This window comes from Durio zibethinus, chromosome 13, assembly GCF_047325235.1.
Source record: "Durio zibethinus cultivar Kanyao isolate XHJ-2024 chromosome 13, ASM4732523v1, whole genome shotgun sequence".
In the NCBI taxonomy this organism is placed as follows: domain Eukaryota; kingdom Viridiplantae; phylum Streptophyta; class Magnoliopsida; order Malvales; family Malvaceae; genus Durio; species Durio zibethinus.
The window spans coordinates 1,821,817-1,845,897 of NC_143174.1; the positions used below are offsets into that span (position 1 = coordinate 1,821,817).

The following is a 24,081-nucleotide window of genomic DNA, read 5'->3' on the forward strand; positions in this document are numbered from 1 at the left end:
GAATTTAGGATCAATTTTCATCTTGGTTATACTTATTATTATCTCACAACTCATTATTTTATTTACAAATTTTATATATAGTGCATGGATTCCATGGACTCCTGGAAAAATTCGTTTAGTCAGAAAACATTGATAGAGTTCAAACATGCATGTGACAAGAGTATACAAATAACATGATCCTAATTTCAACATGATATTGAGACCAAAGAGTCAAGCTCTTATCAAACAAAATCACAGCGTGCTCTCGCAACCGTAATTTCCAAGATGAAATCATCAAGTGAAAATGACCACAACATTCTTGGATATTTTCCAGGAAAATTTATTCAACTAGCACTATCCAATTAGGTGAGCTGACACACGAACTTTATCTCAATGATTCAACCATATTTAGACTAACAACAGTTCTAAACTTTATTTGCTCTTTAATAAGAAAGATGCAAGTTGCCTATAATAATGGGATTGGATCACCCCATCTCAAATGATATAAAATCCCACTTCCAAAAAAAGCAATGGGGATTTGGATAAGTTTTAAATTTGGATAGGAGAGTGTTTTATTCTTGATGGAAAAAACTGGAACATTTCTCAAATTCTCTTCAATGAACTCGTTTAGTGACAGACACCAAAAAAAAAAAAAAAAACAAAGGCAGAAAAGACTAAAGGGCGAAGGGTGTTTGGTGATGCATTGAGTATCTTCTTCATGACCAAAATACAAATAATAAGATCAGCTAGGTAGCGTCAGGTATAAATGGTATCATTTTCATGGTATTGCAGTATCAACTTGGGCATTTAAAAGAGAATAATTGAGGTCAACTATTAGTGGAAAATAAAAGAAAGGAAAGAAAAAGGTTGAGTGCCGAAACAACCTTATCTAGTTATCTTGATGCGGGATCAAGGGATTAGAGATTTCTCCGTATCTCTCTTTCACTCAAACCCTCTTGAAGCTATATACATAGAAAATCATTCCCATGAAGGTCATTAGCCAAGGAAAAGGTCAAGAGATAGAGTGAACTTGAGGGTTTTCTTTTTTTTTGTCCTTTTTTGACCCTATAGAGCAAAGAGAGGTTGCATTTATCCATTACAGGAAAGATGGCAATAAATGGTACGCGACTTGGGATGCCAAGTGGACCCCTTTTGGCACTTATCCGTTATGTTTTGTTGAAAAAAAGTAAGATTGATATTATATGCAGAGAACCAAAAGTGAATGAGAGGAAACTGCAGAGAAAAATTCCTTCAAATCTTGGATTTTAAAAGAAAAAGTGAAACAAAAAAGAAGGAAAGAAAAATTTCACCATAAAACACCTTTTTTGTTTGATCACGATGGGCACATGGGCTGCACTGCAAATGTCAATTTGTTTAGCATTATATCTATATTTGATGGTTACTGAGACAGTTTGAGATACATCCTCCCCTATACTGTGATCTTCACGGACACTGCTGTTTTCCCTTTGTATCTTCTCTGAAAATCTGATCTGTCTTTTTTTTTTTTCCAATTGGGATAGTCTTTCTTGGAAGGTGTTGCGGTACACAGAATTTGATTAATTTTTTTACTTTGGAAATTCAGTTCTTTTGCTTTTGTTCGACAAAGAAGAAAAAGGAAATGGAGAGTAAGAGACAAGTTGGTTCTTCTTCTTCATTCACTGCTGAGCTTTTTGGCTCCAAGGAGTCATCATCATCATCATCAAAAGGGATTTTCAGTTCCATTTTTCAACCTCCATCCTCGGTATATACACTGTTTTATATTGGAACAGCATTTGCTATGGTTTTTTTCATTTCATTTTTTTCGGTTCCTTTTTTGCTGCTTTTTTTTTTATATATTGGATAAAGTATTGGTTAAGAATTTCAAGAAAGATTGAAAGGGTATGGACTTTTTAGAGTCTTTGACATGTTCAAGTAATTTGCCTTTTTTCTGAAATATAATTTCTAACATATAAATCAGAACTTTTTAAACTGAAGCTGGAAAGTATAAATGTCATACAGTCTTCTTTAATTCAGAACTTCAATCAAAGGCTGAAAGTGCCAGTTCTGGTTTGTTGATGGATTGACTGTATTGAAAAAGTACTTTTCTAGTGGAAACCATTGACTAATTTTCTTTAATCAGATTTCTAGTTTCTTTATTTGAAATTTCAGGTGGGAGGGAGGAACCCCACAAGTTCTAAGGTGTTAGAATATTGGCCAAAACAGCGTTTAGAAGGTTCAACTTGGAGACATGGAATGCAAGGTTATTGATCAGGATATTTTGTTTTCTTACAATTTCGGTCCATTTCTTCCCTGAGCCCTCAGGTCAAGACCTTTCATATTGATTGAACTGTGCAGCATTGCAGAAAACAAATTCTAAGTCTATTGCTTGCCAACTCAAGTACTTTAGTGTCAATAGGAGCATATCCTCAGAATTTTTCTCTATTCAGTAAGAGTCATCTGAGGACCTATTATCATTGTTTCACGGACAGTTAATATTGATTCCCCTCATTCTTCAAAGTTGTTATCCTCATTTTGTGAAAAATTCAGTCCTTCTTACTTATTTGATGATGTAAAACTAGTGTCCTGATAATATTGTCCGGAACTTGGAAGTTAGTTCATGTAGTCACCCGTAAGAGATGACATCTAGTGGGTCTAGGCTTTAAATCCCAGCACTTACAACCCCTTTCCTTGTTCCCAGATTACGGCTTTCTATGTACAAGAAAAAGAAGTTTTGCCAACTGCCATGAAGTTTGTCAGTAGAGTGCTTGATTCTTAGTTTCATTGATCAAGATTCAGAGCCTGACAACTTCAACTATAAAAAAAATTGTCTGATTCTTCTTTATTTTTCTTCTTTTTGTGCTTCATATAATTTAGCTCCAGTTGCTGAGAGTGCAACCTATAACATACCCAACAAGGACAGAAACTCTGTTTTTCATGAAGAGAGGGTGGAACCATGCCATTTAAGTTCATCTCTTTACTATGGTGGCCAAGACATATATTCCCGTTCCTCGAGTACCCAAAGTTCTACATCATATCCTATTGTGAGTCTTAACTGATCGACTCTGATACAAAAACTACTTTCTGATACATGAATGAAAGTAATCATCCTATATATTTTGTGAATGAATAGTTCAAGAAAGATGGAGGGGAAGATGACCCAAATGGGAACAATTCACAGGATGCTTCTAGAGGAGATTGGTGGCAAGGTACTGATATTCTAGATGAAGCTTCAGGTAGATAATCAATGTAACTATGGATTTACGCTATACCAACATCTCAAAACTTGACTTGGACTTCTGCAGGTTCGCTTTATTATTAGAGCCTAGCCTTCCAATGCATATGAATTGTCCATCAGTTTTCCAAGGTATTTTCATTTACAAAACTTAACTGCTTTTTAGGGTTTCTGAAAACCAAGCTGCTTTGTTCCTTATGAACCAAGAAACTAGCAGATATGGAAATGGGAAAACTTATGAAATATGCATGGTGAAGAAAATGTATAGTTGTTTATCCCAAGACAAGAGCGGTAGCAACTGTTATATTTCTATGAACAAACTTCACTGAAGATTTCAGTTGGGTTCTTATATACCCTTTGTTAATCTTTACATTTTTGCAGGAATTATAAAGCAAGCAAATAATCATGGAAGACATGAAGTATAAATAAATTTCTGACACGGACAAAGGCCGCTTAGGATTCTGTAATACGATATCTTTTTCATAATTTTTATCTGAGAACTGATAGATAAATTAGGCTTTCGTTTTTAAATGTCAATATCCATGCTTCAGATTCTGTATCCAAAATGCCATCTCTTGGCTATGTATGAGAGTTACACCAAAAAATATATATCTATATACACACACACACACACACAAGCAGTATCCTTTTCCACCATTTGAAAGCTATAAGGAATAAGGATTCAAGGAAAAGAACTCACTTGAGAGCTAATGTATGAACTCATCACTCTGTTGGGGCTTGACATGGATGAGATATATAGAGGGTATCACCTTTATAATCTGGCAGATTGGCAATTGCCCATATTTGCTTCCCTTGGAGAAATCCATGGCTACACCAATTTTCCTATCTTTTATCGTTCTTTTTCCTTAAGAATTCATACCTAGAAAGAATAACAAAAAATTTGATCACAGGAACAAGGTCATGAAGTCTCCTCTCTCCACTCTACTAAACCTTAGCTAAAATCTTGAGGGTTTTATATACGCATTTGGTTCGGCCAACTTAATTATATTTGCACAAATCAAGCCGTCTACTTTAGTCCCCCATCCTTTTGTGTGAGGTTTTTCAGGCCTAAGATTTTAGTCCAAAAAATATAAACCTCAAGGATCCAAGGTAAGCCTTCCAACTAATAGAAGCAGGCCAACTGAAGGCTATTGAGCTGATGAAGTTGCCATATTTAAGCCTAGAGCTAAAAATGACAATCACTTGTTTAAGACTAAAAAATCTTCAACTTTTACTGAGATTACCATCTGCTTGAGAACTAATATTTGATCTTTTTCTGTGTTTTTGGTGAAGAATTCATGGAAAAGAAATGTGATGGGAGGTTTTGATAGCATATCCATATCATCAAAATCTGGAAGCTAAAGTTGATTTTCCAAAACAGTTATAGTTTCTTTTTTAATGAAAAAAATAGCTATAGCTTCTTTTTCTTGCCAATCATTTTTCAATCACCACTCCATCTAACTCCATATTTTAGTACCAAACCTATCCAACCAATATCTAAAACCAATTCAATTCATTCATTCTCACCCAAACCATCAATCAGCTGATTATGTTGACTAACAGCTAAATCTTAAAAATATATATAAAATAAAGGGAAAAAAAAGAACATAAAAATGCTCAATAAACCGCCTCCTTTACAACAAAGTCCATTTAGAACAAAACTGATTCAGTCTTTTTTTAATAGCTAACTTTCAACAATGCTTCGCTTTTGTTTTAGATAACAAATGGAATAAATGGTTCTGTTTATACTTTATACTCTTCAAGTCATGACAGAAGAAAAGGAATAATCTGTCAAACACATTAACCCTTTTTTTTGGTTTGTGGAAACAACAATCCACTAAACCCAAAATTGTAACTTTTTCAACAACTCAATTTTTATTTGCATAAACTATTGAACATCCCCTGATTGGACTAGTCCTCAAATTTGTTACCAAGGGTGCAACTCCCTAACAAATGGCAGGTGAGTTTGCAGAGCTGGACAAGTGTACGGTCCAACCAAATAGAGCCCCATAACACAAACACAACACATAAAAGTTAAAACACAATATACAAATCTTTCTTAGACCTGGTTTCCATCTCTTCAACTCAACTTGTCTTGTTTTTTTTATCTGTCTTTGTCTTGGATGAAAACCCTCTTCCATCTTCCATTCCTCAATCCTTATAACATCAGTTAAGAAGTCCCACAGGATTCTCTCCTCTCTCTCTCTCTCTCTCTGTTCTCCATCTATCTATCGATCGATCTCTTTTTTTTTTTTTTTTACTCTTTGCATGCGTGATAGACCAGGTGATAAGTGTATCTTGTCGAACCAGCAACATATCATCAATCCCATCATTCATTCTGTTCCACTTCACAGTGCAAAACTTGTAATTCATTTATGATGGCTGTTGACCTACGCAACTGTGAGTTATTACTTCCTTCTCAGTTTTTCACTCCTCAAGATCACCTTGATGGTCTTTCACTGGATAACAGCAACCGCAGCAGCAGAAACAACAACAAGAACAACAAACCCATCAAACGAAACGCGTCTTACTTAATGGGTTCATCTGATTCTGGGTCCGAGTGGAGTTCACCTATTGGCTCTGAGCTGAGTTCAATCTCAACAGAAAACAGTAAAGAGGAAGACGATTACATTGGTGAGTTGACTCGCCAGATGGCTCAATACATGCTTCAAGATGAAGATAAACACGATAAGGTATTTCCTCTTATTGATCAAAGATTCGATTTGGCATCCGGGTTTTATTAAAAAAAAAATAAAACTAATCTTTTTTATTTTTTTCACTTTTGGTTTTTAGTCCTGGGGTTTGTCTGGTTCTCTTGAATCAACGCTCTGGTCACAGCTTGACTCCAACCTTGATAGTCCTGTTGAACCATCTAGGAAGCCATCTCCACCATTAACGCCTATGATTATGAAATTTGAAAAGATGAAGATAAATGAAGAAACAGCCAGCTATAACGAAGGTGAGAGAGTTACAAGTACATCCACTACAAATAAAGTATGCAGGAGAAACCCGAATGCTGGATTTCAATCAAAGCACGCCTTTATTGATGAGCAAATAAGAGCTATCCAAGTAAGCATGGATATCGTTAGTTTTTTTCTTTTATTTGGTAGACTCATTTACAAATGAAATTGCACTAATTTTTTTTTTCATATAAATACAGTTTCACAGGCTGAAAGAAGAACAAGCTATGAAGCAAATGGAACAAAAGCCAAGGATTAAGCATTATCAAAGCAAAGGGAGCGTATTTGGTGGGTTAAACAATGGCCAAAATGTTGCCTCTAACTCTAATCATCCTTGGTCTACTCTGCAGCAGCAGCAACAGCGGCAACAGCAACAACAAACAAGAAACCAACAAGCTGGTTCTGATATGAGAGCGGTTTTCCTTAATGCCTACGGTTCAAGAAATGGTTCTTGTGGGACCGGTGTTTTCTTGCCCCGTAGAATAGGAACTCCTTGCAAGTCACACAAGAAACAAGGTTAAAGAAATGTTCCTTTTTTTTATTAAATTTTTAAAAACTTTTTGGGGTAGCTTAATGGAGGATGTAGGCAAAAAGTTTGGTTGGATTGGTTGGGTTGGTTAAATCATAAATGTTCAGTGGACCATCAGTTTTCCCGTATTCCAATTACGATTGCATTTTATCATGTTGGGTTTCCGAGTTTTGACTCTGAATTCTGGCAAATGGTTTTTTTCCCATGTTCCGAGATTCCTTTTCATCATCTAATCTTTCTGGTTTACAAGTGTCCAAGATTTGTTAAGTGTGTGGAATCTTCCCTGGCCTTGTGGTCCCCCTAGTTTAGTCCATTTGCATGTTGCTTTCAACAGAAATCCCAACTAATAAACCTTCGAGTGATTTAACACTAGTATATTTCTTACCCGGGTAGATTTGGATTTGCCTGTCACTGGTTACAGTACCCTTCCCTGGTATTTACCTGGATTCTGTTTTGATCAGGACGTGCCACAGTTCTGATTCCTGCAAGAGTAGTTCAGGCCCTGAAAATCCATTTTGAGAAAACAGGTGTTCCATCAAGGTTCAATAGCAGTGGTCTTCCACTGGAACACGGTAGCTAACTGATCTACCAAGAAAATGTTTTTTTAGCTTTTTCGCATTTGTCTTCACCATTTAGCAAGTCAATTTAAAAACTTGTTCTGATTCCATGCAGATGTTTCTGTAAGTGGGACGAATAGCATGCGTGCACAACAAAAGCGCCAGTCCAGGACGGCGCCGGCTATCAACGATCAAGAAATGGGTCTACCTCAAGAATGGACATATTGAAATAAGAACCCTCTCAAGCACATGGGTTGTATTGCTTCTCACTTCTAATTTTTCAATTAAGTTAAATGAAGGGAAAAAACAAGTTCAAGGCAGAATAAACAGGAAATAAAAAAGACAAGCAGTCGTCAAGTATAGGGAATCTACAGAGAATATGACAAAGAAAACAAATGTGCAATGAAAAAAATTGGATACAGTCCTTGTACCTTCCTCTGGCTGGCTTAAGTCTTTGTAAACTTATTGAGGATGGTTTTTTGTAAAATCCTTGTAATAAAATCAGCCATCAGCAATATGAACTTGCTTTGGTTTTCATTTCCATTTTTTCATGTCATTATTGTACGTGATGAATAACTTTTTTGACGAGTAATGAAAATTGAAGCGGTATTTCATCGAAAAAAGTTTTTCATTTACACATCATAATAACTAAACAAAATTAAAAGTGGGATGATCATGACAGGCAAGCAATCTCATTAAAACTGAATGGCTGAAGATGAAGTGAAGAATTAATTACTAAAATTTAGCCTCTTCTGCCTTTCATAAATGTTCTATGAAAGTTTGTTGTAGGTGGCAGCGGGGGCTACAACAACTGCCACAACCTAGAAACCAAATTCGTGCCTTTCAATCAAATACTTGAAAGGAGAAAGACCCAGTTGATCCATTTGTAACCTTAAATCAAAGAGAAATTCAACCAAAAACTAATCCATTTTGGTCCATCCTCTTATAAGCTTGAAAATTACTCTCACCTGGAAATTTCCGGTTTCCAAGTTTCTTCGATGAAAAAGGACTGTTCTTTAGACCTTTTAGGTGCTTGCCTGTTAAGACAGGGCTGTTTTCTGATTTGCCAGCGATCAGAAGCCGGGTGCACCCGTTTGTCCTTTTGCTTTGTTTTTCGTTTTTGTAATGTTGATGGTCTACGCCCTTCAGACTTCTCGTGTGGGAGAAGTTGGGGAGTGATCGGGACCTTCTTTTCCGAGTCTTCTATGTGGAAATATGTGTTTGCTTCTGGTTTGAGAGGTAAGAGTCTTTCCATTCCAAAATCTAATGACCGATTAGTCCAAATTATGTCCTCTTATATGCTGGATCGAGAACCCATGTTCTTCATTAAATATGCTCTACAGGACATGTTTTCTTAAATTTTAAACGAAATTTGCACCAAGAAAAATATGTATTTATTGAAGTGATTCATTTTTCTCAATTCTTTTTTTATTTTTTCACATTAAACCTGGCAAAAGAAACATGAAAAAGACGCAATTTTCCCCCTAATTTGCCTAGTGAATCCGTGATCTACAAATACACTAAATTTCTGGCAACATAATGAAGGATAACGTGCGTATTTTTTTTATTTGGCAATGATGAAAGTGATGGATCAGGCATTCAGATGCTTCATTTCAAATACTTTGATCGCTCAAGATGTGCAATTTGTAGGGCAAATTGTGGATTATTATGCTTCAAATATTCCCGGCAAGTCTGGTGATGGAGTTTGATTTGTTATCAACACATATTCCAGTATTCTACAAAGCAAATTGTACAAACAGTGGAATATTCCTGATACTTGACTTGGATTAAGGGCTGTATTTCTGTTAAAATTCAATTTCAGAGTTAAATTCAATAATATCGTTCTACATGGGAATAGAGGGGATTGGATGATTAGAGACTTAGCTTCAGCTTTTCATAGTCGTAGTTTTTTGTCATGTGAGAGAGAAGTAAATGAAGTAGCTACTTCATGCTTCACCACTAGTTAAGTGTGGCACTGGTAGCTGGTGGATCAGTGAAAAGATTTAATTTGATTATAAAATTATAAGATAATTTATTAATAGATTTATATCACGTGTAATGAAAAAAAATTGTGATAAATTTTAAAAAATAACATAAAAATTTTTAATTTTAATATCATGTTAAATATTTAATTTAAAATTAATTAATAATAAATAAATAAATTTAATTTAAATATAAAATATTAAAATATTATTAAATTTGAGACAAATTTATTAGACGTGCGACAGTAGACACGGTTAGTCTTGCAAATACATACAGTTGGATCCATCAGAACAGTGATGGATACCAACTTTCCGGTTTGAAAATTTTATGACATCTAAATCTAAGGGTCAGACTTACCTCACCGTCCCTCATTCCCTATTGGACTGTCAGGTCAGACTTACCTCACCGTCCCTCATTCCCTTTTAATTTAAGGTAATTTAGGCTTCCATTAATAAACTGATGGAGAAATTCTTTTGTCAAAATATTATAGCCGGTTATGCAGGTGGGGATTATAGGATTATAGGGATAAAAATATGTGGTTGTTTTGGTGTCTGTCATTCCAATAGGCAAGCGGACTGTGAGGTAAGGAGCTAGGGCATGGTTGTTTCAGAGGCATGATGTTGATGGATGAAAGGACGGATTAGAGCTGGGGCCTGGGATTTCTTGATATGAGTAGCAGTTTAGAGAAGGCAATAATAATTACGGGACAACTGCCTCTAATTCTGGATATGTGGGGCCAGTAAAACATGGGAGCCTGGAAAAACACAGCTGCAAATTGTATGGCGCTTCGATCTTATCATGCATGAAGCTGAAGAAGATTCTGAGATGATTCTGTATGAGACTGAGAGCTGGGGAGGACGCTATCTCCTGCTAATCCCATGTGCAGACGAGCTGTCAAAGTTGTAATTAGATACCAAGCAAAACTGCAAGTGGCTGGCAGCAGCTTGTCCTAGCTAAGTTGAATACTTTTGTGTCTACCCCCTTTTACCCCTTAGGCCCAATGACCAAGAGCGTCCTCCCTTTGTCACTGTCAAGAAATTAATTCAGACCATAAAAGCTAGTCAATATACATCCAATTCATGCTGAAGTGGATTACACGGGGAGAGCAGTTCTCTTCTAGAATGACGAAAGTTCATTGTCACTGGAACGCCTTGTTTTTTGTATTTTACAGACACAAGGACATAGGTACGTATCGCAGGATCTCAGCAACCTAATTTATTAGGTTGGATGAGAATTCAAAAAATATTAATCTTTACCCTAAGTGAGAGAATATATATGACCTCAACTCTCAAAATTATTACGTAAATTCACATACCATTATAATTAAATTTACAAATCTGATCATATAAGTAGTATAGATAGAAAATAGCAATATAACATCAAATTTTGGTATAACTTAAGAGTAATAATTAATTTGTAATTAATCATCCAAATATATTATTTTTTTATAAAAAAATCCCATCCTAAAATACAAGAAGAGATCTAAAACTATTGAATGCTATCTCCATAATAATATAGATCAATTGAGTTAAACGTTCAAATATATCATTAGTCAAACATGAATTTTAAGGTGCATTCACCTAAGCTTGTAAGCCAATTTGGCTAGTTATAAGGCGACTAGCGCTCTTGAACCTTTCTGCAAAGTCGTTGGACTGTTGTAAAAACCTTAAATTCTCGACAATGAGGAGGATTGGATAAATGAAAAAGTTGGGAGAAAGTTGATATGCAAGCCAGCCGCTGGAAGGAGCATTAGGTAGTGAACAGATGTCTGTGTCAAAATATTAGTATTTTCATTCATTTAATTACAATAACTATAGTTTCTTTTAATAAATGTTCATGCGGTACATATATTAATTTCAATGATGTGGTTGTCATTTATTATTTTCGTTCAATATTGATCTTATTCGGCATTGAAACCTGTACATGGCTGAAATTAATAAATGTTGATGTATTGTAAAATTTATTGGTTGATGTCTTGTCAATGCTTGCTTTAGAAACTATACATGGCCAGTTCGGTTGAAACAGAAGGCAAAGCCCTTGCTTTTGCAGGAAAATCCTGGGGCTAAATCAGAAACTACGATTTAACAATCAATCCTTAAACCTTGCTTTTAGTTTTGAAAATGGTATTCAAGTATCTAATCCTTTTGGATACTTGGGTTTTGATTTTATATTAAAAATGTAATTGATCGAATTTAAATTCGATATAATATTAAATTTAAATTTAAATTTGATTTGAAATTTAAAATTTGATTTAATTTGAATAATTTTTATTTTTTTAGATTGAATTCGACTCGAGATAAAAATCGAATTTGTTAGATTAGATTTAATTAACATGTAAAAATAAATTTAATTTTTATATTTGATAAAAATTTGATTATTTATACTTAAATTTGAGATATTTTATTAATTAAAAAAATAAAAATATATTTACATATAAAAAATTTGATTAAGCTTACGAATTACTTAATCGAATATAAAAATGCTCAAACTCGATTTAATTAATGAGTTAAGTTATTTAAATTCGAACTCGATTAAAAAATAATGTAATCAAATTCGAGTTTTATTTGAATCGAATTCGAATAATTTACGAGTACTAATATATTATTTACACTATTACTTCAAATGAGATATTTATGTGGCATTTTCAATTTTATATTAAAAAAAATTATAATATAATATATATATAATTTTAAATTTAGATTTATAATTCGCATTTTATGAAATAAAATCGTAAAATTTTTAAATTAAAATAAATAATATAATTTTAAAGTTATTAATAAATTAATAAGATAACATTAGCAAAACCCAATGTTTTATTCCTTTTTCTCGAGGAAAATGGAAAAGAAAAAAGATGCAGAACCCACCCAATCTCCATGATCACGTGCACTATTAACTGTTACAAGTCAAATATCACAACAGAAAAAAAAAAGCAGCTTTTTCTTGATAATTTGGTTCTCAATTGATGAAAATTTGAGAATATGTTGTTGACAGCCGTATTGTTCATTGGCAGAGTAATGAATTTTTAATTCCTTTAATTAGAATTATATATTTTATAATCTTAAATTATCAAAAAAATTATGAACATAGCCAACAAAAAAAAAAAAACCCTCAAAATTTTGGAAATTTTCATTAGAATAAAAGATGAAAAAAAAGTACACTCACAGACAGAAATAAGAACCTAGCTATAACGCATTTCATTAAGGAATTGACTGATAAATTTCATATGTTTTAAATGAGAGACATAGATACGATTAAAGAGTACTAGAAATTGGAAACTGAAACAGAAGGAATCAATGTATAGGTGATCACAAGGACGGATCAGAATTTATCATTAGTGGGGATTAATTTATTATATTAATTACAATAATATTACTTTATTTATTTATTTTATTTTTTAATACATCCGTGCACTTAAGTTTTTTTTTTTTTACAATTAATGAGATCTAAAACAAAAAAATTGATTTATTTCTAATAATTTTACTTATTTTTTTATATTTTAATAGGAACAAAATACAAAAAAATTATTAAAATTTTGAATAACTTCCTAATGATTAAAATTAATTTTCAGGATTTTTGTGGGGCAGCTGTCCCACCCCAGATCTGTCCCTGGGTGATCAGCAACTCATAGGAGGAAGATCAGAGGTTTTGTCATAAGACAACACTTCCGTATTTTTCTTGAAAACCCTACTACCAAACAACAAGAAGCCCAAGGTATGACCAGCAACAGCCATAAGAAACACCCCACCATTAAAAGACATAACAGCAAGCATTACCAAATAAGCTAGACCAACCCTCATGGCATGCAAGAATGTTTGCACAAGACCAGCTGAGACATTGCTTGATCCTGGCTTGATCAACCGGGAATGAGAGAGCCATTCAACAAGGAAAGCAAGAACAAAGACGAATATCAAGGCTAGTGCATACATGCCAGCACGCATGCCTGGCCAGCCTGAGAAGAGGATCTCGGCGTTCTTGCCCCAGAAGAAGGTCATATGCATCATCATCATCATCTTGTGCTGGTGCATCCCTGACGTGCCATTGGTTAACTGTGGTGGCGGTGCCATGCCTTCCATGCCATGATCGTGATTCATCGTAGCTATTGAACTGGAAAGTACTGTAAAATTTTATTTTGATGGATATAAAATGGAAATTAAAACACAGAAAAACACATGAACCGTCTCAAGATTAGATTAGAATTTTGGAATGGAAATTGGTGTTGCGTTTAGAAAAATGATGAGGACCAATAAAGAACCTTGTTGTTAAGACCAAAATTTTAGGGTTTTTGGATGATTAAGTGTGTAGTACATTATCTTCTACTGTACTATTGAATTTTGTACTGCACTTTAGTATTAATTTTCTTGGTCCCTATATATGGCAATTGGCAAATTCTACTTGGAGTTTTCTTCTCCAAAAATAACAACAAAATCTTTCCTTATATGTGATAAATTAAGAGCCTGCTAAATGAGAAGATGACATTGGAGTTTTCAGCACTTGAGGTTTCAGATTGTATTGCCCATGGAAGATGCTAGAGCAAAGACCAAACTTAAGTTAATTTCGTCCTATTTATCTAAAGAATTACTAAGTAATAGACAGTGCTTTTTTTTTCTTTTTTTTCTTTTTTCTGACTACAATTATAGGCATTGGTAATAATTAATAAGCTATAGTCAGGTAATGAATATTGATTGCTATCAAGATTTTAGCAGTACCAACAAAACTAGATTGTGATGAAATTAACAAAACAGAAAAAGAAAAATGATATGCACCCCCCCCCCCCAAAAAAAAAAAAAAAAGAAAAAGAAAACTGATGCTTATACTTTTATCCTTTAACATCCCTTTCCCCCATTTAAAATGCTTTGAAATATTAATCTTTGATCTCTTCGTTACTGGTTGCTGTCAATGAGAGATCAGTAGCACATGTACATTTATAATGCAAATTACTGTCAGTTTCGGCTCAGAGATCTTATCCATTCTTTATCACCATTCATGCATACTTATGTATGATTCTAATTAAGGAACGGATCTCATAAATATGCATAATGGGAAAGTGTGTTTTGAAAATTATTGATCAAAATATGAATGGGAATCTAAACCTGAAGGCTTAAACTCAAGAAGCAAAGCATATGAACACGATCAACATCAACTCCATTCTTGGAGAACTCACACTAAAATTTTTATATAAGTCTGTTCTAAATGAGATGTACCACCGCATTTTTTTTGAGCGGTCTTTGATTAGTATTTTTTTCTCAAGCAGGTCTAAGCAAATTATATCTTTTTCAAGCAGATTCAAATAGATTTATCTATATCAGGCCTAACAAATTCATAAAAAATTATTTTTTTATATTTTCCCGACGAATTCAAACTTGAAACAATCAAGAGAGGAGCAAACTCTCATGTCACTTGAACCAACATATTGATGTATGAATGCATTTTAATCAAGATTTAGGATAGCAAATAGAAATTAAGATTGGAGGCCTATAAAAAAAAGAAATTAAGATATTTTTTAGGTTTTCAGAGAAATTAAGATTGGAGCAATTACATTAACAGCTAAAAACCTGACCCTTCTCAGCTCTACCCAAATAAAGAAAATTGATTACTTAGTTTATTTTTTTTAAAAGTCAACTATCTGGAATTTGGCATGTCAATTAGGCAACGGATTACACAAGATAAGAAGAAATTGATGATTTAAATATCACTTTGACAAAACCACAGCTCGGTGCTGTTGTCATCACCCTAGAAACCAGTTATTTTTAGCCTGTTTCTCATATAACGCAAGGCAATACGACATATTCCTTGCCTTCTCACACAGATTTTTTCCATGGGACGGCTGGTATTTGTCGCCATCTTATCAATTCTCAAAGTTTCTATTTGCAAATTGCAATGCAGCTTTTTAGATTTAAAAAAATGGTTAATTCACACAATATATTTGCATCGTTAGTATTAATTTGATGTCATCAATATTTATATTCTGATGGAAAGCGACTATATATATATATATATATATATATGATTACATGAAAGTTATTTAAGAGTTTCACATGTAAATTTTCATATTTTCATCAAGAATTATTTGATTTTAAAAGTTCAAACATTTTTTTGAGCAAATAAACCTAAACCATTCATTTCATTTATAAAGAAATACTCTCTGCAAGTACAATATCTGATATAATGTTTGGACATTCATCAATCCATCTTACACATCCCAGTGGGCATTGTAGTACATAACTAGCTAGAGTATGCGCAGCCTCATTGGCATTCCTCCTTGTGTAGACAGTAGACTGCTAAAAAGTTCAAACATTTGAGTTAAGGGTAAATGCACGAATTTGATTTTTTTTTTCTACAAAAAAACCCAACTTAGAATATGCACATTTATCATTTAATACACCAGTGATCATCCATTCTATAGCTCCATTCCAATATGCAGAACAAATGTCTGCAACATTTGCGCACAAAAACAAGCTATCACTATATCAGTGATAAAAGACAGCAGTTAATAATCCAAGGATTGTGGTGCCCATTGCTAATAGCAAATATCACTATATCAGCTTTAGAAAGAAATAAAATGGAATGGTGTGAGGGTGTAAGGAGAAACAAGGGAATTCACCAAGGCTAAATCCTGGGTGAGTTGCATCATTTTGCAATGACTTGACATGCAACATCCTTGTTGCCTTCATTAAATCTCATCTTCACGTTTTAAGATTAAAGTCAATAATCAACCCCCACTTTCATTAGGCATAATTGTTGAATGCACTCTTCCCATAGTACTTACTTAGGTGATAGCCTAGAAAATATCGATAATTCATCAAATCTTTTCATTTTTTATTTTTATTTTTCACAACCACCAAAATTTCAGCCAAATGAGCGAAAGGGTATATATCAATGGGTGAAAGAACCGTATTTTTCAGCAATCTATTTGGATTTCTTTTTTTGTCAATTGAAAAACAAATATGGAGCAAAGCATAGATTAAGATTAAGAAAATCCTACTTAAAGAAAAAAAAAAAGCAAAAGCTGTAATTACTTTCAGAAACTACAACATCAATTCATAAAAGGAAGAAGGGGTTCAGAAACAAATCCACCAGCAAGAATTCTCTTTCAAATCCATTGCTTTATTTCTAATCTCCTCGCCTTCTACATCCACCATTGGATTTTTTATTGCTCCTTCTATCTTCCCTCTCTCCAACTCATGATTCTCCAATTCCAGGCCTATTTTCCACACATAACAGATGTACCTCATGTTAAGAACTTGGTCCCCAAAACAAGGCCTGCATAACATTGGTACCCCTTCAGAGACACTCTCAAGTGTAGAATTCTATCCACAGTGAGTCCGAAATTCACCCACTGCATCATGCGCTAACACCTCCCTTTGAGGTGCCCATTTAACGATGCCACCTCTTTCTCCAACTTTCTCTTGGAAACCTTTTGGCAATAACTCTCAAGTGTACAATTCCATCCACAGTGACTCAGTGAGTCATACTGGAATACAGCTAGCTTGCCAAATAAGAGAAACTTGCGATTCTTTATCGCCCAAAGACTTGAAAAAGTATGCTGCTGCTGGCTAAACATTTGGTATAGCTCTCGTGAAATTGTTCAAAACCTGTTAAAAACTAAAGACAGAGAATTGGTCAAATTGTTATTTTTTGGCTAAACCACTATGGAAATGTATACAATAATGATTTGATAGCGACTCAATGGCTATTCCAATTGGAAAAACCTCAACTCTCGCCCTCTAACAACCAAAGATCATAGCTCCTTTCATTAAAACTATCCATGTCCGAAACAGGTGAATCTGTACTAACTTAGAAAGAAAGAGCACGCGAATGACAAAATTTTCAAAGAGTAGGTTTTGCTATGTACTTGGATAGTGTTTTTGTCTTTTAACTAGGAGAAACTGATCATGTGCATGAGATGACTGTTGGTGTACAAATGTTAGTTTATCCAACTATTGTAACTTATTTTGCTTACATGTTAAGTAGGGTAATTTTGTATAGATCCTTCAACTTTGCTCAACTTGTAGATGTACTGGCAAGAAACAACTCTGGTGCTTGTTGCGCCAGTGCACGGGCAGAGGAGTGAAGAAGGAAAGGCAGAGATCCGAGACAGGAGGGTTTTTCTGATAATCCATGAAGGTCGAGCCATTGACATTACATTAGAAGCTGCCCTGCCATTTGCTCAGTGTCACCCAGCCACAGGCTAAAATAAAAAAGAATCCCATTGTGGTTCCAATATTATCAATCGCAGTTTTATCAAATTTTGAAGAAGTGTAGGTAGTTTGAAATATTAGACAAGTTACCATCAATTAAGTCAGTGGTGGTCACAGTTTTAGAGGATGTAAGTCTGCTTGAAAGATCATAATCGACTTTCCGCTTGCCATAGCTTAGCTTGGCTAGCTTCTCTGAAGATATGTTGACATTGCAATTGAGAAATCAATGCATGTTGAATGAGCACAATTCAATTAGTTTACCATTAAATTAAAAGAAACCTCAAAATTAGACTTTTTGACTTTGAAAATTGCAATAAAAAAGAAGAAAAAAATACCCAACAAAGAGACCAATCAAAGTCAATGGCGGGCAAGGCTCGGCCCATTTCAAGGCCTACTCAGACAGAAAATACTTGCATCCAGGTGCCGCAAGAGAAGCCCGGAAAGCTCTTGAGTTTACTAGAAAATAAAAACGTCGTCCATCGAGGCCCAAAAGTGATTGCCCCGGAAAATACTTGAATCTTCCTTCGAATCCTTAAACTACCCAACTTATCCCTTCTTCACCAATCAAGAAATACAAGAAGAAAATTCTGGTTCTCAAAACACCAGCCATCAAAGCAGTTCCAAGAAATTGAAAAAAAAAAGTCTCTGATTCCAAGTTTCTGCGGCAACCGACGAGGCTATAACTTCGATCCATTATTTGTCGATGTATGGGATCCCTTCAAGAATTTCCCATCACTCTCCCAAGAGAACTCCGCTTTTGTCGACACTCGTGTTGACTGGAAGGAGACACCGGAAGCCCATGTGTACAAGGGCGACCTTCCAGGGCTGAAGAAAGAGGAAGTGAAAGTGGAGATTGAAGATGACAGAGTGCTTCAAATCAGCGGGGAGAGGAATGTTGAGGAGGAGGACAAGAATGACACGTGGCATCGCGTGGAGCGAAGCAGTGGCAAGTTCTCGAGGAGGTTTAGGTTGCCCGAGAACGTGAAGGTGGATCAAGTCAAAGCTTCTATGGAAAATGGGTTCTCACCGTTACTGTTCCTAAAATTGAAGTGAAAAAGCCTAATGTCAAAACTATTCAGATTTCTGGTTGAAGTTTGAAGTGTCTTAAAACATGAAAAATCCTAGAAATATGTTTTTAAGGAATTGGTGGTCGCAGAGTTGCCAGTAGATTATGTAATTATTGGTTCAAATGATGTATGAATGTAATCATAATTCTACTAATGAAATAGTGAGTTGTTCTTAATTATGTTTTCATTGTAGTAATTAATTGTTGACTGATTTTACTCTTTCGTTTTTTTTTCTTCTTCTTAGATATCGTATCAAATCGTACCCCAACTTTACCACTCTCAAGTGGCAGAAGTTTAATATATAAACATACATATTTGTAGCTTCATTCAAAGTAAATGCATCAAATTACCAATTAACTTCGGCTTCTGGGCTTATTGTGAGGATTGTCCATTCTTGACTATTCCATTAATTGCAATTCTTGAAAACCCACAATCCAACTGACATGAACTATACATTACAACTTCCAATGTGCTATCAGTTCGCTTAACATCAGCCTCCTTTATAAAACCAAGCAAAAGACGAGACTCTGGCGTTGCTACCGCATCAAAACCTCACATTTCACAACTCAAAGCTCCCAAGTATCCAGGCCAGACTCAGAGGCTGAGGGAATTGAGAAAGAGCAATGGAGAATATGAATCATGACCACATGCATGGTGTCACGGTCCACGCGTTCCTCCTATTCAAATCACGCGACCGTGCGGCACCAAGACTACTCATAATCAAAGTCAGCTTTCACCATGTTCATTTTTCTTCGCGGACCAACCAAATCCGATCCTTCAAGCCGCATGCCCACAAGCCTTTTCTGGCTTTTGTTCCCGTAGAGTTGTTTATTCTGAACTCTATAGAGAGAAACCCATCTCTCATCGCGCATCGGCCCACGGTTCTCCAAATGATCATGAGCACCCAGCTCTGGCCGCAAGGCTTAATGCTTCGAGCCCCGACCCTCGAATCTCGTAGGGGCACACAACCCCAGTTCTCTTGATGTTATTACATCTTGGCATGGTGAGAACCCAACACCATGTCCGCCCGTATGATACGCAAGCTCCTGTATCAAGTTTACGCAAGCACCCTAATTAAGCTGGTCATTAGCCAGCTCGGAGCCTTTAGGCTCATCTCGTCTCACGGGACTCGGTTCTTAGGACTTACGCCCTTTAGTATCAATATCGGTCGCCCAAACGCATGACTGACACCCAACATCATGCTAGTCCCGCAAGGGGACTTGGGTGGATTGCCCTAGCTGCAGCACACCAGCCTGACTGGCCACAGGGGTCTAGCAGCGTACCTGCTGGCTAGCCTGCGCATCCCTTTGGCTCGATGGTATCCCTCCTACGCAAACACCATCACATGATCCTTCCGGCTCAAGGAGGGAAAACCGAGGGGTCTAACGATCTCTACCGTCTAAACCCCATGGTTCAACGCAAAGGCGCGATACGAGGCCCGCCGGCCCCAACCGCCTTCGAGTTTACCGTGACCCGAGGAAATATCGTGCCACGCTCATGACCCTACGATGCCCGCCCACCTAGCCACCACTAGTGACTAGGAGTAGCTCACTTCAGACTAGCCAGGCCCCCGCCTGCCTGCTAGCCAAGGGGATGGTGGAGAGCTGACACAAGTCGTCCCACTATATAGAGCGTTAGAGATTTTTTCAATCTGCTACCAGTGACCGTAAGAATGTCTGAAACGGGGACACTTTTCTGCCCAGCCACCTCAAGGCCTTCCTTTGGCTAACTCAGGGCCTCGTAACCTTCCTCTTGGTCACCATTGCTCCTTGATTCTGCTCGTTGCTCCACCAACCCACTCGAAGGTGCCCGCACATGGCTTTGACCGACAGCACCTGTCTGGCTAGCTGATCCCAGGGCACTGGCGTACTGCCTTATACTTACCTGCATATCTCGGGGTTTAGGACATGGACCGTCCACACACAATGTCCCTAACCTATTCCCATGCTCAGAACGCCCGCACACTGCTTTCACAGATGGCACCCGCCAGGCTACTTGGCTTGAGGGTGTCCGACCACTGTCCCGAACTTCCCCGCGTATATTGCTGCCTAGGGCTTCCATTGCCCCCACAACATGTTAGCATCATGTTCCCAAGCTCCGAATGCACGCCCGCATTCCTTAGAACCGCTTTCCCGTCAGCTCGATCTCGACCGCTGCTCGGTTCAGGGTCAGTCATGGCAGGACGAAGGCTTGACCATAACACATGGCTTGAACAACCAATCAGCTGGCGGGATGATGCAACGCCACAGGATGATGATGATGATGATGATGATGCACATGACCTTCTATTGGGGCAATAGCCCTGAGATTCTCTTCTCATGATGGTGGTGGTCAGGAACAAGTGTCATGGATTGACACTCAACTTTTAAATTCGTGAGTTTTTGGGATCTGAATATGTACTTATTCTATATTTTAAATTAACCTACTTATTATGATTTACATTCTTATGAGGTATTATTCGTTTTGATCTTTTTGATCTTACGATTTTATCTCATAAAAGATGCTTTACAAAAAAAAAAATTACTGTGAACTTTTATATCCTAATATCAACTTTAGTACTAAATCAATGTGAGATTTTTGACTTCATTTTAGAATCGTGATATCTTCTTCCACTCCAATAAGGACCTATCGTCTTAATATTTCAGAGTTGATTTTGATATCACTTATCACAGGTTAAAAATCAACTTCAAAGCTCGTGCGGCTCTAAGATCCGATCATGCACTCATTCGATGTCTCAAATCAATATAATTATCACGATTTATACTCTTGTAATATATTATTTGCTTTGACTCTTCTGATATTATAATTTTATTTCATAAAAAATGTCTCACAAAAAAGAAACTATATGAATTTTTATATCTCAAAATTAACTTTAATATTCAAGTGATGTAAGATTACTGACTTCACTTAGGACCATGACACAAGAACTGGCATTTATGTCTTTGCCCTATAGTTGTCTTTATGCTTGGTTTCTCGGTTGAGTGGATCTCTCACTCCCAATTAATCAAGCCTGGCCCAACCCGCCATGTGGCTGCTGGTCTTGTTTAGACTTTGTTGCATGCTTTGAGGGTTGGTCTTTCATATTTGGTGATGTTGGCTATCAAGTCTTTCAATGGTGGTGTCTTCTTGGCTGCTGTGGCTGGGCATGCTCTGGGGTTCTTGTTATTTGGAAGTAGAGTTTTCAAGAAATCCTCTGCCCTTACCCCTGGAAAAACATCTGATCTTCCTCCTATGAGTTGTTGAAAACAAAGATTGTCTGAGAGAGGGGGGCTCTTCATGCAGGCCCTTGATTGAGTTCACAAAGCTAGTTTGATCGCATGATAATCTGATGGAGATATACCACAAATCAATTACGTTGCCTTGAAATGAAGGCTAGTACTCTTTGGCCAAAAAGAAAAAGAAATTATAGTAGTATTTAGTAGAATGTTCTTAAGTTTAAGATATAATCGGCTTTTACTTTGAAGGTCTGGATGTTCTTGTATAAAAACACATGAGAATTAAAATCAGATATCATCAGTTTGATTAAACCTGTGAAACTCAGATCATTGTACTTTTCAGTTTATGGTAGTATGGCACCTGTGCCACTTATTATCCTTAGTAGATAAAATGCAAAAGCAAAATAATTCAGTTATTTGAAAGGGTTGGCAAAGGAGATATTGTCAGTTTGAATAAAACATTTTACATTAGGAGAGAACACTTTAAAATAATATTACAAACTAAGGCGTAGCTACAGAAATCAAATTTCTTTGTTCTTAACATACAACTCGAGAACATAAGACAAACTCTCAAATTCATTAAAAAAAAAAAAAAAAACAAAATGCTTCATAGCTTCTAACCTGAAATCTCAACGGCTTTAACATCAGGTTTCTTTTCTTCCTCCTTAGGAACAGTAACCGTAAGAACCCCATTTTCCATGGAAGCTTTCACCTGATCCATCTTCACATTCTCAGGCAACCTGAACCTCCTCATGAACTTCCACGTTCAACCCAGTGCCAGGTGTCGTTCTTGTCTTCCTTCTCAACGTTCCTCTCTCCGCTTATTTGAAGTACCCTGTCATCTTCAATCTCGACTTTCACTTCCTCTTTCTTAAGACGTGAGCTTCTGGGGTTTCTTTCCAGTCGATCCGGGTGTTGACAAAAGCATATGTTTCAGGGGCATGTGTGGTGAGTGAAGAAGAAGAGAAAGGGAAGTCCTTGAAAGGATCCCATACGTCAAAAGAGAAAGGATCCCAGATTCTGCTCCTTCGGTTTCCAAAAATACTTGGTATCATCGCCATTTTCTTGCTCTTTTATGAAAATTAGGATTGATGAAGAGCTAAATAAAATCGCACGCCTTTAGCTGCAAACAAGATCTCTCAAACTCTGTTAAGCTGTCTTGGTAACCTGTAAAACGGACATGTTGGATATATATAAGAAGCTGAAGAACAATCCGGTACTTTCCTGTTCTTGTGCTTTGGGCCTTAAAGAGAACTTTGACTTTTTCCACAACTCACGAATGTTTGAGAACTTGCTTGAATGGTATGGACTCTTTTGCAATTAAATTGCCTTTAATGCTGAAATGGGCTTGTACTTAGTTTTCTCCATTCGGCCTCATTTGAACAGCACTAGAAAGAAGTCCAGATCATTCAAGTTAATTCTGTAACGTTCGCGAATCACAGGTTTGCATGCCCAAAAGAAAAGTTCGAGAGCATACTACATTCCTCTTCAGCTGTCTATAAATACCCGACATGTCCAGCCTTTGTAGCGAGAGGAAGACAGAATCAGATTCTAGGAAACATTCAGCAATCAAACACTTAAATTCTCACTAACACAAATCTGTTGATCTTTGTTTCACAGTGTAGGAGAAATGGCGATGATTCCCAGTTTCTTTGGCAGCCGAAGGAGCAGCGTCTTCGATCCGTTCTCTCTTGATGTTTGGGATCCTTTCAAGGACTTGCCTTTCCCTTCTTCACTCACCACGAATACATCTGAAACCTCAGCTTTTGCCAATACCCGAATCGACTGGAGGGAAACCCCTGAAGCTCACGTCTTCAAGGCTGATCTTCCAGGGCTCAAAAAAGAAGAAGTGAAAGTTGAGATTGAAGATGACTGGGTGCTCCAAATCAGCGGAGAAAGGAAAATAGAAAAGGAAGACAAGAACGACACCTGGCACCGCGTGGAGCGGAGTAGTGGCAAGTTCTCGAGGAGGTTTAGGTTGCCGGAGAATGTGAAGATGGATCAAGTTAAGGCTTCCATGGAAAATGGGGTTCTTACTGTTACTGTTCCCAAGGTGGAAGTGAAGAAACCTCATGTCAAAACCATTGAGATTTCTGATTAAAAGCCTGAAGGGTTTTGTTGTTATTACATACTTTGTGTCTCTGCTTGTATTTTCAAGTTTAAGAGGTCCTTAGAAAGAATAAACATGGTGGGATTGATGTTGTAGTTAAATTTTGGTTTGTAATATTATGATATTACAGAGTTTTTATCAATAATGTAAAATTGCTGGTATTAATGTACTTGTTCCTTCGTTTTATTCACTTTGCTCTTGCTGGATTCAGTGCTCTATTTAAATTATCTATTTTAACCATTTCAAAATCATTTTAATAAGGGAGATAATGC

The 24,081-nt window shown here is 36.3% G+C and overlaps 3 protein-coding genes and 3 pseudogenes across 5 annotated transcripts; 4 read left to right on the forward strand and 2 right to left on the reverse strand.

The window, feature by feature from the left end:
• The first annotated feature begins 1,311 nt into the window (after nucleotides 1–1,311).
• Nucleotides 1,312–3,776, forward strand: LOC111303676 (uncharacterized). 3 transcript variants are annotated; one of them, XM_089742629.1, is made up of 7 exons: nucleotides 1,312–1,447; nucleotides 1,562–1,720; nucleotides 2,128–2,218; nucleotides 2,833–2,999; nucleotides 3,089–3,191; nucleotides 3,261–3,322; nucleotides 3,572–3,776. In XM_089742629.1, exons 2-6 carry the CDS (start codon nucleotides 1,598–1,600, stop codon nucleotides 3,275–3,277), a joined length of 501 nt encoding a protein of 166 aa, XP_089598755.1. In that variant the 5' UTR covers nucleotides 1,312–1,447; nucleotides 1,562–1,597; the 3' UTR covers nucleotides 3,278–3,322; nucleotides 3,572–3,776. The 3 variants fall into 3 exon arrangements, with proteins under 3 accessions (XP_089598755.1, XP_022755836.1, XP_022755837.1); XM_022900101.2 differs by lacking the exon at nucleotides 1,312–1,447 and having other exon boundaries at nucleotides 1,454–1,720; XM_022900102.2 differs by lacking the exon at nucleotides 1,312–1,447 and having other exon boundaries at nucleotides 1,454–1,720; nucleotides 3,089–3,164.
• A 1,050-nt stretch (nucleotides 3,777–4,826) lies between these two features.
• LOC111303674 (uncharacterized) lies at nucleotides 4,827–7,777 on the forward strand. Its single transcript, XM_022900096.2, has 5 exons — nucleotides 4,827–5,883; nucleotides 5,984–6,259; nucleotides 6,351–6,666; nucleotides 7,141–7,251; nucleotides 7,352–7,777. Exons 1-5 carry the CDS (start codon nucleotides 5,566–5,568, stop codon nucleotides 7,462–7,464), a joined length of 1,134 nt encoding a protein of 377 aa, XP_022755831.2. The 5' UTR covers nucleotides 4,827–5,565; the 3' UTR covers nucleotides 7,465–7,777.
• Nucleotides 7,778–12,656: 4,879 nt separating this feature from the next.
• LOC111304337 (copper transporter 6 pseudogene) lies at nucleotides 12,657–13,493 on the reverse strand (annotated as a pseudogene).
• Nucleotides 13,494–17,933: 4,440 nt separating this feature from the next.
• LOC111302663 (17.3 kDa class I heat shock protein-like) lies at nucleotides 17,934–18,660 on the forward strand (annotated as a pseudogene).
• A 3,480-nt stretch (nucleotides 18,661–22,140) lies between these two features.
• LOC111303687 (18.2 kDa class I heat shock protein-like) lies at nucleotides 22,141–22,973 on the reverse strand (annotated as a pseudogene).
• Nucleotides 22,974–23,214: 241 nt separating this feature from the next.
• LOC111303683 (17.3 kDa class I heat shock protein-like) lies at nucleotides 23,215–23,999 on the forward strand. Its single transcript, XM_089742635.1, has one exon. It carries the CDS (start codon nucleotides 23,330–23,332, stop codon nucleotides 23,798–23,800), a length of 471 nt encoding a protein of 156 aa, XP_089598761.1. The 5' UTR covers nucleotides 23,215–23,329; the 3' UTR covers nucleotides 23,801–23,999.
• The last annotated feature ends 82 nt before the right edge of the window (nucleotides 24,000–24,081 follow it).

Excerpts from the sequence above, each read along its gene's own strand:
- LOC111303676 (XM_089742629.1), top strand. The coding sequence starts at position 1,598 with ATGGAGAGTAAGAGACAAGTTGGTTCTTCTTCTTCATTCACTGCTGAG. Across the intron at positions 1,721-2,127 it reads TTTTTCAACCTCCATCCTCG|GTGGGAGGGAGGAACCCCAC; the intron begins GTATATACACTG and ends TTGAAATTTCAG. Across the intron at positions 3,000-3,088 it reads GTTCTACATCATATCCTATT|TTCAAGAAAGATGGAGGGGA; the intron begins GTGAGTCTTAAC and ends GTGAATGAATAG.
- LOC111303674 (XM_022900096.2), top strand. The coding sequence starts at position 5,566 with ATGATGGCTGTTGACCTACGCAACTGTGAGTTATTACTTCCTTCTCAG. Across the intron at positions 5,884-5,983 it reads ATGAAGATAAACACGATAAG|TCCTGGGGTTTGTCTGGTTC; the intron begins GTATTTCCTCTT and ends TTTGGTTTTTAG. Across the intron at positions 6,667-7,140 it reads CAAGTCACACAAGAAACAAG|GACGTGCCACAGTTCTGATT; the intron begins GTTAAAGAAATG and ends TGTTTTGATCAG.
- LOC111303683 (XM_089742635.1), top strand. The coding sequence starts at position 23,330 with ATGGCGATGATTCCCAGTTTCTTTGGCAGCCGAAGGAGCAGCGTCTTC.